Source organism: Malania oleifera, chromosome 5 (assembly GCF_029873635.1).
Source record: "Malania oleifera isolate guangnan ecotype guangnan chromosome 5, ASM2987363v1, whole genome shotgun sequence".
In the NCBI taxonomy this organism is placed as follows: Eukaryota; Viridiplantae; Streptophyta; class Magnoliopsida; order Santalales; family Ximeniaceae; genus Malania; species Malania oleifera.
Genome location: NC_080421.1, coordinates 5739174 through 5757471, shown reverse-complemented (window position 1 = coordinate 5757471; position 18298 = coordinate 5739174). Strand labels below are relative to the sequence as shown.

At 34.2% G+C, this 18298-nt stretch overlaps 1 protein-coding gene across 1 annotated transcript in view; it reads left to right on the top strand.

Moving 5' to 3' along the window:
* Nucleotides 1–18298, top strand: part of LOC131155793 (uncharacterized) — an 85283-nt gene that overhangs the window by 39930 nt on the left and 27055 nt on the right. The window contains exons 18-19 of the mRNA XM_058109204.1: nt 506–594; nt 17217–17365. Coding sequence (XP_057965187.1) covers nt 506–594; nt 17217–17365 — 238 coding nt within the window. The remainder of the gene's footprint in view (nt 1–505; nt 595–17216; nt 17366–18298) is intronic.

The following is an 18298-nucleotide window of genomic DNA, read 5'->3' as shown; positions in this document are numbered from 1 at the left end:
CTTTCTCTGTCAATAGCCCATGTCAAAATGCAACATATGCATTTGTGTTCATGGATCATAGGTTGTATGGATATTGGTATTGTTCATGCATGGATCACATGCTACTTGGTATTAGTTTGTTTTGTGTAGTTTGTTACTCTCTTTTCTAAAATAATTTATTGTATGGTAGGCATATTTCAAGTTCGACTCCATGAGTAACACAATACATATCAGCAAATATTAGTTTCTTGATTTTTTGTTGATTTTTGACTCATTCTGAAAGTTTGAAAGTGTGCACAGCTCAATTTGACAAAGTATTACTATAACTGTTTGCAATCAGTTACACAAATGTTATTTTCCTTCTTTTCCTTTGTTCTGGCAGTTGGTTGAGCAAATGTCACTGGCTGCTTTATTCAATATAATTTTCCGACTCCAGATTGGACTGTGAGGTGGATTTATTGTGTAACTTGTCTTGTATTGGCATGTTATTCTTCTGATTTTCTTTTCCTCATTTTGTTCTTACCAGTGCCTCATGGTTGCTTTCTGGAAGACTTGCAAAATTTCTCTTAATAGACTGCGAGCAGAATGACAACTATTGCCCATTAACTACTTCAGGCATGTTGATAATTATTGATGCATGCACACACATATGTACATTTGGTTTCTGAGAAATTGGATTTATTTTTCTTTCTCATATGTTTAATTTATTTCTTGTGCTGGTATTTGCATGCCTTATTGTCTTAATGGTTGCACCACCATCAGTACTCAGTAATCTGTTGCACAATTTTTTTTCCAGTATTTCATTCTCTGCTCCTTTATCATATGCATGATTTTAATGTGAATTGACCTTCCAAAAGACTTCTATTACTAAGGAATGCAGTCTTTTGAAGGTTGTTAGCTTGCCAATGTACATCTTTCCTATTCATTTGGCTTTTAATAAACAGCAACCTAAACCTTCATAACTTGGTACCATGTTTCTTTAGTGCTTCATTAACTGGCACCAAGTTTTTGTGGTGAAAAAGTTTCTGTTTCCACTTGGCTCTTTCTATATACACCCGTACTTTGTTCATTTTTAATTTAGTATGCTTTTTAAAGTTTTAATGTGATGATGAAACTAGTATAAATTTTGCTTTACTGAGAGTATCTAGGATGACTTTGTTGTTGTAATTGTTTCCATAGATATCACTGTTGTTGCCATTTTTGACTCATATAGTTGAATGAACGACATGACCATATGGTATAGTTGAATGAACACACATGCTTACATTTGAAAAATAATATGAGTTTCCATATTATTGTTTTTGAAAATAAAAACAAGGGATTCTATCATGTATTTTTTATTCTCAAAAATACATTCGGTTAACTGTTTTCAAAATTGTTCCAAGAAATGAAAATAATGGAATTGCATTTGGTTAAGGTTGATCAACAAAAACAACAAACCAAGCCTTAAATTGGACTTAGGTGGGGTCAGCTACATGAATCCTTTTCTGCCCATTTGCACGATTATGAGCTATTTTTTCTAACAATTTTAAGGGCTATTAAATGCTTACAAACCAAGTCTTAAGTCTCACTAGGTGGGGTCTACCCCTACCCCTTCTTCTGCCACTAATAGTAGCAAACTCACTCCTCACTTGTACACTATTTGACGAACATTGTAGGTTCCTAAACCATCTAAGTCTTCCCTCCCTTATCTTGTCTTCTATAGGTGCTATGCCTAACATATTGTGAATGTGCTCATTACTTAATTGTCTTACCACTCATCTTCGTTAGCATTATCATTTCGGCAACTTTTACATTTTGGATATGTTATTTTTTAGCTCAACATTCAGATCCAGATAGCATAGCTGCTCTTATAATTGTCTTATAAAACTTTCCTTTTAATTTTAAGGGCATTCTATGGTCACACAATATTCCCAAAGCACTTCTCTATTTTACCCATTCGGATTTAACTTTATTTATGACATTTTCTTCGTTTTCGCCTTTAGCTTGGATAATGGATCTAAGATATCGAAAACTAATAGTGCTATTAATTTTTTGACCATCAAGTTTAATATTTTCTACAATATTTTACTACCACTAAATTTAAATTTCTTATATTCTGTCTTATTTTTACTTATCCTAAAACCGCTAGATTCTAAAGCTTCTCTTCATAATTCTAGCTCAAATTCTGCTCCACCCCTAATTTCATCAATCAAGACAATATCATTTGCAAACAATATGCACCAATGAACATCATTTTGGATACTCTTAGTAAGTTTGTCCATCAAAGTCTAAAAAAATAAGGGCTCAAAGCAGATCCTTGATGTATACCTATTGTGATTGGAAATTCCTTATATTCTCCACCTATAGTCCTAACGCTAGTTATTGCTCCATCATACATATCTTTAGGCATTACTATACTTACTACATACTCTTCCTCCCCCCCCCCCTAAAACTCATCATAGAACTTCTCTAGGTACCATTATAGGCTTTCTATAAGTCAATAAAAACTATATGCAAGTCCCTCTTCTTTTCCCTAAACTTTTTCATCAATCTTCTTAAAAGATATATGGCTTTTGTGGTTGATCTCCCAAGCATAAAACCAGATTTATTTTTTGAGACCCTTGTTTCTACCCTTAGGTTGCATTTGGTTCAGGGAATAGCCATTCCTTGGAATAAGATAAAATAGAGTGAAAAATTTGAGAATAGAGATAATAGGTATTCCTTGTATGTTTCTTATTATTTTATTCAACAAGTAATAAGAGGGTTGTAGTGACCCGAACCCGTGTGGGTTCCTATAAATAATTTCATAGCGGAAGTAAATAAAATCTTCAAACAGTATACCAAAGTGCTAAATAACTTTATTATAACAATATATTCAATATTAAAATTAACATCCTTAAAAATTCCAAAACATTAAAAACATAACTAATTTAATATTTATCATAAATAATTCTTTCTAATCCCACCCACGCTTTCGCTGCGCCACTTTGATTTCCGGCATGCTCTTTAATTTTATCTGTAATATGAAATAATTATTGGGGTGAGACGACGCTCAGTAAGTAAAGATTAGATTATTATCAGTGTGTGACAAAAATGAGTTTTACGGTTTCATAATAAATAACATTTAATACTGTAGGTCATGTTTACATGTATAAAAATCTATCTTTTAGTAACAACATCTGGCACATATCAAAGCACTCATTGAGATTGAGCACTTATCTAGCACCCTACCTCTTTCGATAGGCCTGCTCCGTAAGTCCTCCCAATTCAACAAGCCCTCGGAATAAAGTCTCGAGGATTGGGGCATTGTGTATTGCCGTCCTCCTTTGCCTTGATATCACCAAACAAATCCCTTAGATATGTAGAAAAATACAACATCATATAATCTTACCATATCCAACATGCAGCGTAATTAAATACAAATAAGCTCATGCCACACGATTTTTGTGCTAAAAGTATGTATTTTTAATACAATATAATAATGCTGTAAATTATCCCAAGATAAATAAACTTGGAAATATTTTAATAAAAAGCAATATTGATAGAGAATTGGAGGAAGGGTATTTTTGTAATTTTAGGGATTTCTTAAGGATTGAGAAATGAAATAAATTAATAAATAAATATATTAAATTAAATAAAAAGAGAGAGAGAGAGAGAGAAATAGGGACGGAGAGAGGGAGAGACGTAAGGGGGCCTGTTCGATCTCAGAGATTAAAGATTGAGATTGAATAAATTCAATCTCATCTTCTTTATCTTATTTTATATATATATATATATATATATATATAATATTATATTTTTATATTATATTATATTATCTTTTATCTTTATCCTTATATATATAATATTATATTATATGATATTAATTAATTAATTAATAATTTAATTTAATTTCATAATTTTTATTTTTCTTTTTATTTTTATTTTTTTTGTTTTTATTACTACACTAATCATGTATGTATATTTTTGGGGTCATTACAAGGGTAAACATACTTATGTTGAAATTTGGGAATAGTAATTCCTTGTCTACTTGTTATGGACATTTTTCCATTATCATTTTCTTTATAATATCAACATAACTTTTTGTATAACTAATTGTAATTAACCTATTATAATTAATTTATTCCTAGGAATAGGCATTCTGCGAACCAAAACCGTAACCTTAGTCTTTATTTCAATTACTTTTCCCCACAGTTTGATTATATGACTCATAAGTTTAATTCTACGATAGTTATTACAATTTTGAATATCTCCATTATTTTTATATCTGGGTATTAAAGCGATTTTCCTCCATTCATTTGACATTTTCTTAGTTTTTATAATTGCTTTAAATAAATTAGCTAACCTAACTCCGTAATCACTTAGGCATTTCATACCTTCAATTGGGATGTCATTTGGTCCTATAGCTTTTCCATTTTTCATAATTTTTAATGAAAAATTAAGTTCATTAACTCTAGTTTTGCAAACAAAATTCAAAATTTTAGCTTTTAATTACCTAAGTCCTCACTCTTTCTTTCTCTAGGTTTAGCGAGTTTAAATATGTCTTTTTCCCCTTCTTTTGTATCTAATCTATCTTATAAATTATTATATGTTGTATATTTAGCTTCACTAATGATTTTTTGAATATTTTCTTGCCTTTTATACTTTCCAAAATTTTCCATGTTTCTATATTTTTGTCATGTTTTGTACCAAATTCTTTTTGTCGATACTACTTTTGGACATCTTGATCCTACCACCAACTTTCTTTATTATGTGAGAACTTTTCATTAGATTCACCTAAAATCTCTTTTTCTATTTTTTAATTAAGCTAGCTACCTGATTGTACAATCTTTACTAGCTATACAATCTACCATCCTAGTTAAGAAAAAATCTATTTGACATTTACTGCATCCTCTTATGAAGGTTATTAAGTGACCTTCTCCCTTCTTAAAGCATGTATTCATTGTAATGAGGTCATGTGACATGGCGAAGTCTAAGATCACATCTTTGGACTTATTTTTATCTCCCTATCCATGCCCTCCATGTATTCTCTCATAGCCTTCATTGTCCTTCCCAATGTGTTCCTTTGAATATTTTCGTTGTCTATGATATCCCTTGTATAACATTATCCATATCTTCTTGTAATTGTCTTTTAAGGTTTTCTACTAAGCCTATATGAGGAGCATAAGCACTAATCACATTTATTATTAATTCACCTAAGACCATCTTGATTTTTGTGATTTTATCCACTACTATTTTAACATTTACGACACTATCTTTTAGATCTTTGTCCACAATAATTCCTACCCCAATCTTATGTTTTTTATCTTCTAGTGTACCAAGTGGCATTTTTTTTAATAAAATAATAATAATAATTTGTATTATTACTATGATGCTTGATATATAATATTGATCCACAACCTAACAATTTAAGCTTTTTGGTAAAGTAGTAATTTAACTTGGTATCAATGCCATGGTTTCTAGGAAGTTGTGGATTCTAGCCTTTTGCCTGTATTTATTGTTTTTGTTTGTTAGAAATCATCTTATTCCCTATAACCGGTATTCATCGTTTGTTTATCTCTCCACGTCAATCGGGTTGCATGTGCAAGGAAAGTGAATGTTTATTACCCAAGTTATTATTATTAGTATGAAAAATGAGTTGTAAACCATATCCTGTGCTGTGTTTTCATTGTATCCAAAAAACTATATTTGAAAACACATAAAACACATTAAAATCTTTGGGGCATTTTTGGATATTTTGCAAATGGTTTTTTGAAACACTTCACCAAATGTGAATTTTTTGTATTTCTTTGTATCCAACATTCTTGAATACAAAAAATATATCCAAAACTCTATTGTTTCTTAGAATATTGCCCAATCTATCTTGTGATTCTTGTTTAATTCATATTTTTAGAATTAGACTGTATAGACTTTCTATTGATGAGTTTTTATGCTGAAATTGGAAGGGTCTGTGAATATCATTTGATACTAATAAATTATAATTATTTAATTTTTATGGCATAATTTTTTATTAATCCAAGTGTTCGCATGTATCCATATGCTCTACGGTCATTATCTTTACTACACTTAGTAATTTTATGAGGGATAAAAAGGCAAAGTGATGGAGGAATTGTATCTTTTTGAGTGGATTGGTGTCTGTGGTTGGAGATGAATGTGAGTATGAAGGATTGGGTATTGGAAGATTTAATCACAACAATAGGTCTCTCCCTCTATTTATAATATATGTCCATACATTATAATGACCAAAATACCCCTACTAACTCATGCTTACTAACATAACAATAAATGTATGAATAGTGCCAAAGTACCAAAATAACCTGTATCTCCCTCTCAAGTTGGAGTGTAGATGTCATTTGCTCCTAGCTTGTTACAAATGAATTTAACTTGACAACCCTTGAGGCTTTAGTGAATAAAGTAACAAGTTGGAATTCAAACTTCACATAAGTGGTTGTAATGTTATACAAGCTTCTCTTGAGCAAAGTAACAATCAACTTCAATGTGTTGTGGGAAATATAATAGAAGGAAAAATATTTACTAATAAAATTAATATTAAATTAAAATATAGATACTTATCAGAAGCAGGATGTGGAAGGACCATTGTCCTTAAATCTGATTTTGTGGCTATGGAGAACATTTCTCGGTGCAAATAGTCATTGTGCGCACAACCTCTAGGATTACTTGTTGGCTCAGTTTGGTGTGCACTCACAAACACCAAAGCGATAGGAGATGTAGTGTCATTTAGTTACCCAAAAAAATATAAATCTCAAACGAAGAGTAGGAGATAAATTTATTACAAAGAAGAAAAACTGTATCTTGAAATGAAGCTGGTTCACATTTTATATAGGTAAAATTAAGTATTTCTTGCATCATAAATACGAACTCGTTAACATAGTAGTTAATATTCTAAAAATGTAAAACTAATTAATATATTAAAATTTAATGTATATTTAATTAAAACTAAACCGACGAATATTAAACAAATATTTCTTTTTAATTTGAAGCATCTAACATTAATACAGTAATACCAACAATTCCCCACATGGTTCAAATTAAAAAAATCAAAGACAGATAAAAAACTAGTGTTGGGTAACTATGAGATGTAATGCATTGGGTGACAATACCTTTCAATTTGAATTGTACTTAGAGAAAATATGTTATGAGTTACAAGAACTTGGTGAATGCTAAATTCATGAACCAAATTCTTTTAGCGTGACACTATAAATACATCACTTATATAACATCTCTAGACACAAAACTCTTGCGGGTTGGTATGAATAGACCATGTACCATACATGGATATTCTTGAGTGCTTTAGAAAGTTTTAGTTTAGTAAACTTTCATAGGAAGCGGCCCCACTTTCACACTCACATAGGTAAATCCATCAAGTGTGTAACTGTAACTAAATACACCACTTAACAAAGGATATGGATGTATTAAGGGATAAACTCAACCTCACAATTGTTACAGTTGCACCATTCAAACACCATAGGTATGATCAAAACAAATAATAGTGCTCACCAAACTACTCAATGATTTGTTATTACCCATTGAACCTAATTCATGGGATCTCCAATCACATAGGTTGGGTTGTCATCATTATTAGTTTATGTTAAGGGCTTAAGACACATCCCCCTCGATGTTTATTTTCTATTAGCTTTTTAGCTAATCCTTTAGCTAAGGAATTCATTAATCAATGGTTGTTTCTCAATTCTCATATTTTGATCATATAGGTACTAGGTATCCCCACATTTCTGTGATCACACTAATAATAGCCCAATTTGACTATTCGATTAGTTCAAGTTGGTCCACAGATACACTAATCAATGCCAATACTATGACTATGTGTCTATTATCCACTTGGAAAATAACAAAACAACAACAAACGAAGCCTTTAGTCCCACTAGGTGGGGTCGACTATATGAATTTTTTTTGCCAATTTATGCGATCATGGACCATTTCTTTTAACAAATGCAGGGCTATTAAATCCTTACTATCTCATTCCAATTTATTTTAGGTCTACCCCTACCCCTTCTACTGCCGCCACAGTAACTAACTCACTCTTCCTCATTGGCGCACCATGTGGCCTACGTTGTAAGTGCTTTTGGAAAATGCGCTGCAAAATTACTCATCTATGTGTATTGTTTTCATGTTCCAATTTATGTTCGTGTACCATTTATGACACGTTCCAATTAGGTGATGCCGTCAACACACTATTGCTGCTATGCAAACACTGTGCCTTATTTGCACCTATCTTACTTTGCAAAAATATTAATAATAGTTATCTAACATATTAATTTAATTGCATAATTATGCACCACTGTCTATTTCACATATGAATAGAATATCAAAACACTTTAATCTCCACAATTAAAGGTAATAAATTTATGTACGTTACAAAAATCACGTAATCATATGCTTGGGGAAAAAAATAGATTATTATTTTTTTTCCATATACGTAGTGAAATTGAATAAAATATTAAAATGTTATCTACTAGAAAATAATAGAATATAATAGTGTTGTCTCATTTATGCACATATACATCTCCCATTTAATTAAACAGGTCAAGACCAACAATAGTAAGCCAAAAAAAAAAAACCTTCTAATTCAATTGTTTAAGCTACAATTTTTATACTTGTCTCAAATATAATAAATCTCAAACAATATTATAGCCATTATAACATTGTAACCCCTAACACTTCAATATATTTTCAAATCTGACAATGTTTAAATAAGTTCAATAAAATATTTCTATGCAACTAACATATCTCTAATACGGTTATACAAGAGACAAAAAATTTGAGAAACTAATAAATTAATATAAAATACACAATACTCAAGCATGCACTCATCATGCAAAAAGTAAGAAAAACATCAAAAACTTGTGTAGCCCAAAAAACTTAGAAAATACAGATGTTTTTTTTTTTTTGAAAATTTGCAATATGTGCAATTTACTTAATTTTTCCTTCTAAAAATAGATAATAGAATTTGGTTTTAAGATTGTAATAAATTAAGATGTAATGAAAATAATAACTAAATAAAATTAGTGAGACAATCACAAATAAAGAAGCTAAGGGCTGGATGGACCACTGTCCTTAAAGCTGATTTCGCACCTATGGAGAACATTTCTTAGTGCAAATAGTCATTGCTCGCACGACCTCCAAGATTACTCAGCTGGCTCGGTTTTGTGTGTGCACTCGCAAACACCAAAACGATAGGAGATGTAGTGTCATTTAGTTACCAAAAAAATATAAATTTTAAGCAAAAACGTAGAAGATAAAGTTATTTCAAATAAGAAAAACTGTATATTATAATGAAGCTGGATCATAGTTTATATAGGTAAAATTAAGTATAACTTCCGGCATCATAAATACGAAACTGTTAAAGTAGTAATTAATATTCTAAAAACGTTAAAACTAATTAATATAATAAAACCGAAGTCTATTAAACAAATATTATTTTTTGTAGTTTGAAACATCTAACATTAATACGGTAATACCAACATGTGTTTTTCGTGCTCATGAAAGATTGAGTTGGAGGCAATATAAATAGTAGCTCTATTACCACATATCAATTCGAAAGACTGAGAAGGTGAATAACTAAGTTCTTGCAACATGTTCTTCGACCAAACAAGTTAGCATGTAGTCCAAGCCATAACCCTATACTCCAACTCTTCCACAATTTGTTTCTTACTCCTACAAGAAACTAAGTTACCACAAGCAAAATATCGTAACTGATTGTGGATCTTTTGACCTCTCTTAGGTAAGGGATCTCTAGATGCAAATTACTTGTTTTTGAATAATTAAGAAACTGGCTCGCAACAATTGCCATGAAAGAGATATTTGGTCAAGTAACTATGAGATAATTCAACAGTAAGGCTTTGATATGACCCTGGGTTTGGCCACACATCTCCTATATTTGGCACTAACTTACTGTTAGGATCCATGGGTGTATGAACAAGTTTGGATCCTAACATCCCAGTCTCATCTAAAAGAACAAGAATATACTTCCTTTATGACAAAATGGTTCCTCGTGATCTAGATACTTGTATACTGAACTAATATTTTAATGGTCCCAAATCTTTTATCTGAAACTTAGTCTATCCTTAGATACCTTGATCATCATCGCCAGTAATCACGATATTAACCATACACAGATAAGCAGCCTAGCAAATGGAGTATTACAATAATATACACTGTGATTTACTGCCTATAGTTGGAATCAAACTCAAGTTCTAAATCACTTAATCGACCAAACCATGCTCTGGGAGACTACTTTGGAGCATATAATGATTTCTTGAGCCGACACACAAAACTTGACTTCCCTTCAATAACAAACCTAGGGTTTCTCCATATTGGCCTCTTCTAAAAGATTTCCATGTAGGAAGGCATTCTTCACATCTAACTACTCCAGAGAGTGACAAGTTGTGGCTAAGGAGATGAGAAGACATACTCAGGCAAGTTTGGTGATTGGGGAGAATCAGTGTGAATGATCCAAACCATACACTTAAGTATAACCCTTAGCAACAAGCGGGCCTTTAAACGAGCCACAAAACCATCATATTGATTGTCATGGTATATACCCTCTAACGACCAACCATAGGCTTCTTAGGAGGAAGATGTACCAATTCCAAAGTATCATTATCCCTTAATGCACACATCTTGTCAACCATTGCAACTGTCCATCTAAAACGGCTGAAGGCTTCAAAAACAGATTTAGGAAGAACAATAGAAGATAGGGTGCTAACAAAACAATAATATAAGGGTGACAAGAAATCATAGCAAACGAAGTTAGAGATGGAATGTTGTGTACATGTGTGTTTACCTTTCCAGACAGCAATGGGAGGATCAACATTCTGGGAAATGGGATCATCAGATGAGGAGACTACAGGTCAATAAAAACTGGAGGGGACTCTCCTCCCTTGAGCCGATGTCGTGTAGCACTCAAGGACTCAAAATCGTATTGTGTAGACTCAAAGAAGGTAACATTAACAAAGACAAAAAAATGATGTAGAGTTGGACCATGACAATGATATCTCTTTTGAGTACATGATAGCCCAAAGGAATAATTTTATAGCACAAAGATCCGACACAGCCCCAAATATACAAGGTGGTAGAGAAAAAGGAGTTTACCACAGAGAACAGAGCATGGACTGATGGAATTCTGTTATAAGAGAGCAGGCAGTGAGCACAACATCACTCCAGGAACATACATCCATTGAAGAAAGGTACAACCGTACAAGTGACTTTAAGGATATGTCTAATTTTTCTCTCTGCAATGGCCAAGTCATTCTTGGGTAATCATCAATAAAATTTACTAAATATTGAAACCCAAGCTGGACACAGTTTACGAGGAACCCAAATGTTGGAATGGACTAACATGAAAGGGTTTGCTCATCATTTAGTGACTTGGGAAGCAAATGGAACATGATGATGCTTTTGGACTCACTCTCAAGACTAGACATAGAACTGAAAGTAATAACTAGTTTTTAAAAATTTTCTAATGAAACAAGGCAGTTAGGGGTGTACAAAATTTATGGAAAAATAAAAAACTGGACTGAAACCTAACTGTTCAACATTTGAGTTCAGTGTTTTTGTTTTGTTTTTAATTTTTTAAAAGCTGATTTTCAGTTTCGGTTTCTTAAAAACCAAACTGAGAAACCAAAAAATCTGATTTAAATAATAAAATATTCTCGACTAAATATTATGAATATTTTATTTTAATTTTGTTAATTTGATTAATCCAAGTTTTGGTTATTACTCTTGAGCTACAGTGCTTGGGAGGGCAGGAGAGTGGTAGGGAGAACTTTTATAGAGGAGCAGAGGCGCTTCCAGATTTCTCTTTTTCAATGTGGGACAACGGAGGAAGGAAGAACCTGAACTCGGAGAACTTGCTGAGTTGCTAATACTGTGCTGCGATGATTGGGAACAAGATATTGCCCCCACATCGGTCAAAGAGGAAGAAGGAAGACCCTTTCCCCTCTTATAATTATCTTCCCACGCACCTCATAAGACATGCTCTCTCACTCACGGGCTTCAGCATTAGCAGGCCAAGCTTGCTTACTTTGCTTTGTGGGCCACGCTTTAAGCCTAAGTAGTCTAAGGGGCTCAGAGCCTTCAATTACATTTAATTAGGCGGGCTTCGTTATAATTGGATTGCTAAAACGACGAAAACCAAACCAAACTGAACAAATTCAGTACTTGGTTTTCACTGAACCCTTGGTCTTCGGACCAGTTTAAGAATTTCAAAACTTATGAATTCAATATGATTATTGGTTTTGTGCAATACTGAACTGAATAGAACCAATTACACCTGTAGTGGCAATGGATTTGGAGTGCTGTAGCAATAACAGTGCATGCAATAGGAGATAGTGACTCAAAGTGGTAATGCCCACCAGCTTCACGTCCTCTACAAATCATGTTCCTTGTCTTCAAAATTTGAATCCTGAAGGATAACCAAATCAAGAAAGAATGTGACTGAAAAATTCATGAATTTTGTAATCATGCTACTTGGAATAAGATTGAAAGAGCACTTGGGGATATACAAAATAGAAGAAAGAGAAACCAAGGAAGTGGGAGTTACTCTCCCTATTCCCATGACAGCAGTAGTGGACCCATCAAGGGTAACTTGAGCTAAGCTTTTAGAATATTGGAGAGTGGAAAAGAAATTAGCATGCCCAATGAGATCAGCAATCATTTGTTTCTACATTGCAGGGTGGCTAGGCAACTTTAGGTTTTTCTTTTCTCAGTCTTTGAGGATGCCTTGGTGTGAAATTAGGTGTAATCCCAAGAGGGGGGGCGGGGGGGTGAATTGGGTATTTTAAAATTTCTAAGTCTTTAAGTCTCAATTTTAAAATGGCACAACCACAAGTTTGGAGATACACCGATTTCACTATTACACAACCTAATAGATTCAAGCAATGTATTCCACAACCAATCAGTATTTCCCAATTAATCACCAGTGCATGAAATATTTAAGATATACACAATAGGTCAATGTTAAATAAATAATCACACACTAGAGGAAATAAAATGAGATAAGGGGATGAGAAATGCAAACTCCAGATTTTACGAGGTTCGGCCAATCCGGCTTACGTCCTCGCCTTGGGCAAACTACCCAAGGATTCCACTATACCAATTCCTTAACCTGGGATGGAGCTTCCCTTTATATTCGCTGCTTACAAGATGCACAACTTTCTCCTTACAATCTGCTGCTTACAAGAGGCGTAGCTTCCTCCTCCCTGGTTCACAACCTGAACCGTATGTAAATGGATAAATAAAAATTTTCGGATACACTCAGATGCTTCTCAACAAGCTAATGTGTATAAGTGAAATCTTAAACACTCTCTAACATATAACTTGAAGCGCAATGGAGTAAATGTGTTGATCTCAATATGATATTTGTAATAGAATAATATATGACCTTTGTATATAAGAATATGTATGATGAGTTTCTTCAAAGATTTGAACCCAATGAAATATTTCTCCAAAAAAATGATTTTCAAATAATATATGTTGGAGATCCTAGGGTTTGCTCTCAAAAGCTTTTGCAAAAATAAAATCTTTGAATAAAAAGATGAATATAAATACTTTCAAAGATTCAAGCCCCATTAACAAAGAAAAATTTTTCCGAAAAGATTTTTTCAAATAAAGGATATATGGAAAACTAGGGTTCTTGTTGCACAATAAAAATTTTAAACAAAGTGAATGGGAGTGTAGATCAACTTTGAAAATATTGAATGCTCAAAATAAACTTTACTAAACCTCAAAAACTCAAGATCAATAATGCTTTTCAAGATGATGTGAGTGAATGCCCTTTGGAAAATTGAGAGAATGCCCAAAAGATGTCTGAATGCGATAGAGTGTAGGCAAGAGGTCTCAAAGTTGTTTCTAGGATTTTTAGGATTGATATTTATAAGTACTTTTGACATCTAGACGCTTTCTAACCGTTGGATCATTAAAAGCTATTTTAATTAAAAAAAAACTGCCCGTTGAGTGCTGGAGCGTCATTTTGCCCGACAGACTTGTCGATGAGTGGACACACTAGTCAACGAGTGTCCTTCACTCAATCGTCGACAAGACTAGGGGATTTGGAGATAATTGGTCTACTTAAGAAAGTTAGTGTCTCGGTATTTTCTCGTCGACGGGAACATACGTTCATCGACGAGTGGCCTTCATGCATTTGTCGACGAGGCCAGGGGACTAGTCGACGAGTTCCTTTTTATTCAGCCCTATTAACCTTCTAAGATGTGGATCCAACCTAGAACAAGTGCATGTGAATGTTTCATGAAAAACATGCATCTTAGGGTCCGTCTATTGGTCATTTTTAGCTTCCAACTATATCTTATGAGACATGTAAATAAAAATACGACTAAATGCACATTATGATTGCAAAACTGGATTATCTTCATCATTTTGTTCTTCTACTTTCATGGAATGAGCCAAGTCGTATGCGCTTCAAGTTCCTCGCAGATTCCATAGCATTCTTACTATACGTGCGTGCTAAGTAATGATTCTGTTCAAAATCTCAGTGCACAAGTAAGATACTAAGTGATTTGTCATTATCAAAACAAGATTGGACTCATAGAGTCAACACTTGGTGATTTCTGCGATAAGGGATGTTTTCCTAATGGTGTGGTACAACTGCTTGGGAGGAGTAAGAAAGGAAAAAAATTGTGGTGATGTGCAGTGTTTGGCATTTTTTGCACATTGTGGATCTTCAAAATTGCAAGGATCTTCAATGGCAAATTAAAATCTGTGCTTTTCCTTTGGTATGGAGTTGCTTTCAGGGCTTCGTTTTGGGCTCATTCTTTGGGTTTTTTTTCATGGAATGCTTTTATCAGATATCCAAAGATATTGGAGAGGGTCTTTGGTGGCATGCTTATATTTATTGTGCTTTTTTGCTTTATTTTGGAGGATTTCTTTTCCTTCTTCCAGTGTAATTCCTTATCTTTAATATATCTTCTTTTTCTAAAAAATAAAAATAAAAAATTAGTTATATAAGTCATATGATCAGTAGCTAATAAATTTATAATCCAAGGACTATTGCGAGGAAGATTGGGCGATAGGAAAGTTGCTTGTCTGAGCAAGAGATGCAATAGGAAGAGATGCTTGCTGAGATGCTTGATACTGCTAGAACTTGGCATACTCTTCCTTTGATATAGATAGAGTACAATGGTCCCCACTCGAGCCCAAAAGTGTGGAATCTATGGTGGCTGCATTGGCAATGCTTGGCAGTTTTTCATGACGATGCCAAGACTGCTCAGCCGTATGACCTCCTCTTTCATAATGATTGCACATGCAAGGGGGGCCTTTACCGCGTCCATCCTTTCCACCACGACCACTTGAACCACCCAGAAAACTTTTGTGTTTGCTTGGTTGAAAACCAAAATCATCTTGTGTAGTAAAAGCAATTTTCCTGGAGCTAGGGGTTGAAACACTAGATGTAGGGGCTGAGGAATGCGTGCTGGAGGAAGCATAACGGGCGAGAATAAACATTAGCAAAGGATGGCAACTTTGCACTACCAAGAATTTGGGACCTGATTGCCTCAAACTCGGGTTTCAAATGTGGTAGGACTCGAAGAACTGTCAAATGCTCCCTCAGCTTTTCGTAACATCAACCATTATGGGTTGCACAGCATTAAGTCCTCATGGATGGGATTCATCCATGTTGAGTAATCTGTGCCACTGGTGTCTTTAGAGTATTGAAAATACTTGATTGTAACAGAAATACTCCAGGATAGTTCGTATGTATGCATAATGTTATTGGAATATTAGTGCTTGACAGAATTCCATTTTCCTTGCATACATCTAAGTGCATGCACATTCGTGCTATATGGGTTTCCATTGAGTTCCACAATAGGGAGACAATTAATGCACATTCTAGATTCCGTACCTCTCCTTTGTCATTACAAAGCCTGGATTGGAACAAGAGTCAAACTTACCTAAACGGTCAAATAAATCTTGAAAGCGTTGGATCACTACACATAATTTTTGCCATGCAATTTTTCAGTTGATATCCGCGGGAATGACGAAGGGAATATTATTTTGGGGTTTATGGACTCCATTCCATCACTCACAAATGAAACCAACAGTGAGCAAGGTTGACTGCTGGGACAACCACATACAAGGTGAAGAAACAACCATGTAGGAGTCACAAATGAACTACAATAACACTGCCACAGTGCCAAAAAACCAACATACGGGCACTGCCACAGCCCCAAGAAACTAACCAATGACCCTATTGTACAACACAACCATTAACAAAGTGCCACAAGTATCGAAAAATATTGGATCTTTGAACAAAATGCATGAAAAAAAAAACTTGATGGTATGGTTTAGGGAAGAATTTAAGACATGCTGGAGGAAATTGGAGGAAAACAGGCAGGAAAAGCGTCTCATGCGCATGGAGATGCTGGTTGTCGACCAGTGCGTGGGACTTCCTCTGGCAGTGAAATTTTGCAGCCCTATAAATTGGAAGGTTCTGTGGCTATTTATGGGGTCGGTTTTGCAAAATCCAAAGGGGTTCTTGGATTCTAGAAGGGCAGCAACATCCAGGATATTTTCTGGCCACAGCTGGGTTTCCTGGCAATTCCTGGACTTGTTTCTGATCTCTAGTGGTGCGGTTGATCCTCCTATAGTTGCAGGTTTGCATAGGATGATTAAGTTTGGGATTTGGTTTGATGGTGGCTATGCACTTAAGGTTTAAGACCTTGCTCTGATACCATGTTGAAGTATTGGGTAAATTTGAAGACTAGAAACCAATGATAGGTCTCTCCCTCTATTTATAATATGTGTCTAGCAAATCACGTTGACTATAATACCCCTATTAACTCATACTTACTTACATGACAATAACACAATAATAATGCTAAATGATCAAAATAACCAATAAAGAATCAGTTTTCATCTCAGCATTTTCTTCAGGAGAGGATTCTCTTTTCTTTATTATTTTGTTGATTTTCTTCTAGAGAATGCCGTATCCTCTGCCTCATATATCTTCTTCTCTTTAACATTTTTTCCTATTTCGTTTATTTGCTTTTAAAAAAATCTTTCTGAAAGCAACTGTCATTGGTATGGTTCCTCCTACAGCTTTTTTCTTTGGTCAATTTTCTTAACATTTTGACTTGTATTAATTTTTATTGTCTGCTCAGATGCTTAATTTTTGTCTCTTTGCTCTAACTGGTCCTAATTGGCATGCTTCAATAGTTTAATTTTGGTGCACCATATTCTTAACTATGTATTTCACTGACATGCAGTGCTAGAGTTCACCATGGAGCTTGTGGAGACAGGTGTTGAAAATGATTTTGTCATTGCTCTTGTCATATTCTCTCTTCAGTATGTTTTAGTTAATCATGAGTACTGGAAATACAAAGCAAAGGATGTTCGTTGGAAAGTGACGTTGAAGGTAATCCTTGGTTTTGAATTGCTGCTGCAATTTGGTTCCTAGTTTGCTTCAGTTTAACTTTGGGACACATCCATGAAATTGTAAACGTTTCTTCCAATCATTTTTTTTTCCTGCAAGGAGTTTAAATATTTAGTAAATACAGCATGAAGATACACAAAAAAAATACCATTGAAGGGAGAGGAATTGGCTTCTAAAATGGATTGCAAAACTGGGTGGGGTATAAATTGAAGAATGATAGATAGGGCTGTAGATAGAGTGGCTGTGATGGGTATTAAGGTGGGTAGGGACTAGGGTGGCAGTTGTAGTGACTCATTTGCAGTTTGATGATGATAAAATTGTTTTCTTGGATGATCATGTTGACTCTTTCGTGAACATTCTCACTATTGCAGATCTATGAGAGAGCCTCTGGTCTTAGAAATAATTTGGGCAAGAGTGATTTTGGGCCGGTTAACCTTAGTCATTGAGGAAATTTGGAGCTGATATGCATGCAAGACAATGAGTGGGATGCTAATTTGGCTGCAAGTTCTTTCGAGAGTCCTTGGAGGTTCATTTCATCGCTTTATCCTTCTTTTCTACCTATAGCAAAGTTTCAGTTGGGTAGAGGCAGTCATATTAGGTTTTGGGAAGAAGTTTTCCGGGGGGAGGGGTGCAGGGGAGGGACGCATTATCCAGTTCCTATGCTCGATTGTATCATATCTCTTTCACCACAATGATGCGAAATTTTATTTTATTTTATTTTATTTAAATTCCTGAGGATTCATTTTAGAAGGGATTTAAATGATAGAAAGGTGGAGGAGCTGTCTTTGCTTGTTGTACTGGAGAGTTGCAAAACATTCAGAAGGAGTGATGGTAGACTATTGTGTAAATCTTCATCTTCATCTTATTAAGGCTAATGTGGTTTTTCTTCTTTTTCGGGGTGTTTGAGAGGCTAAA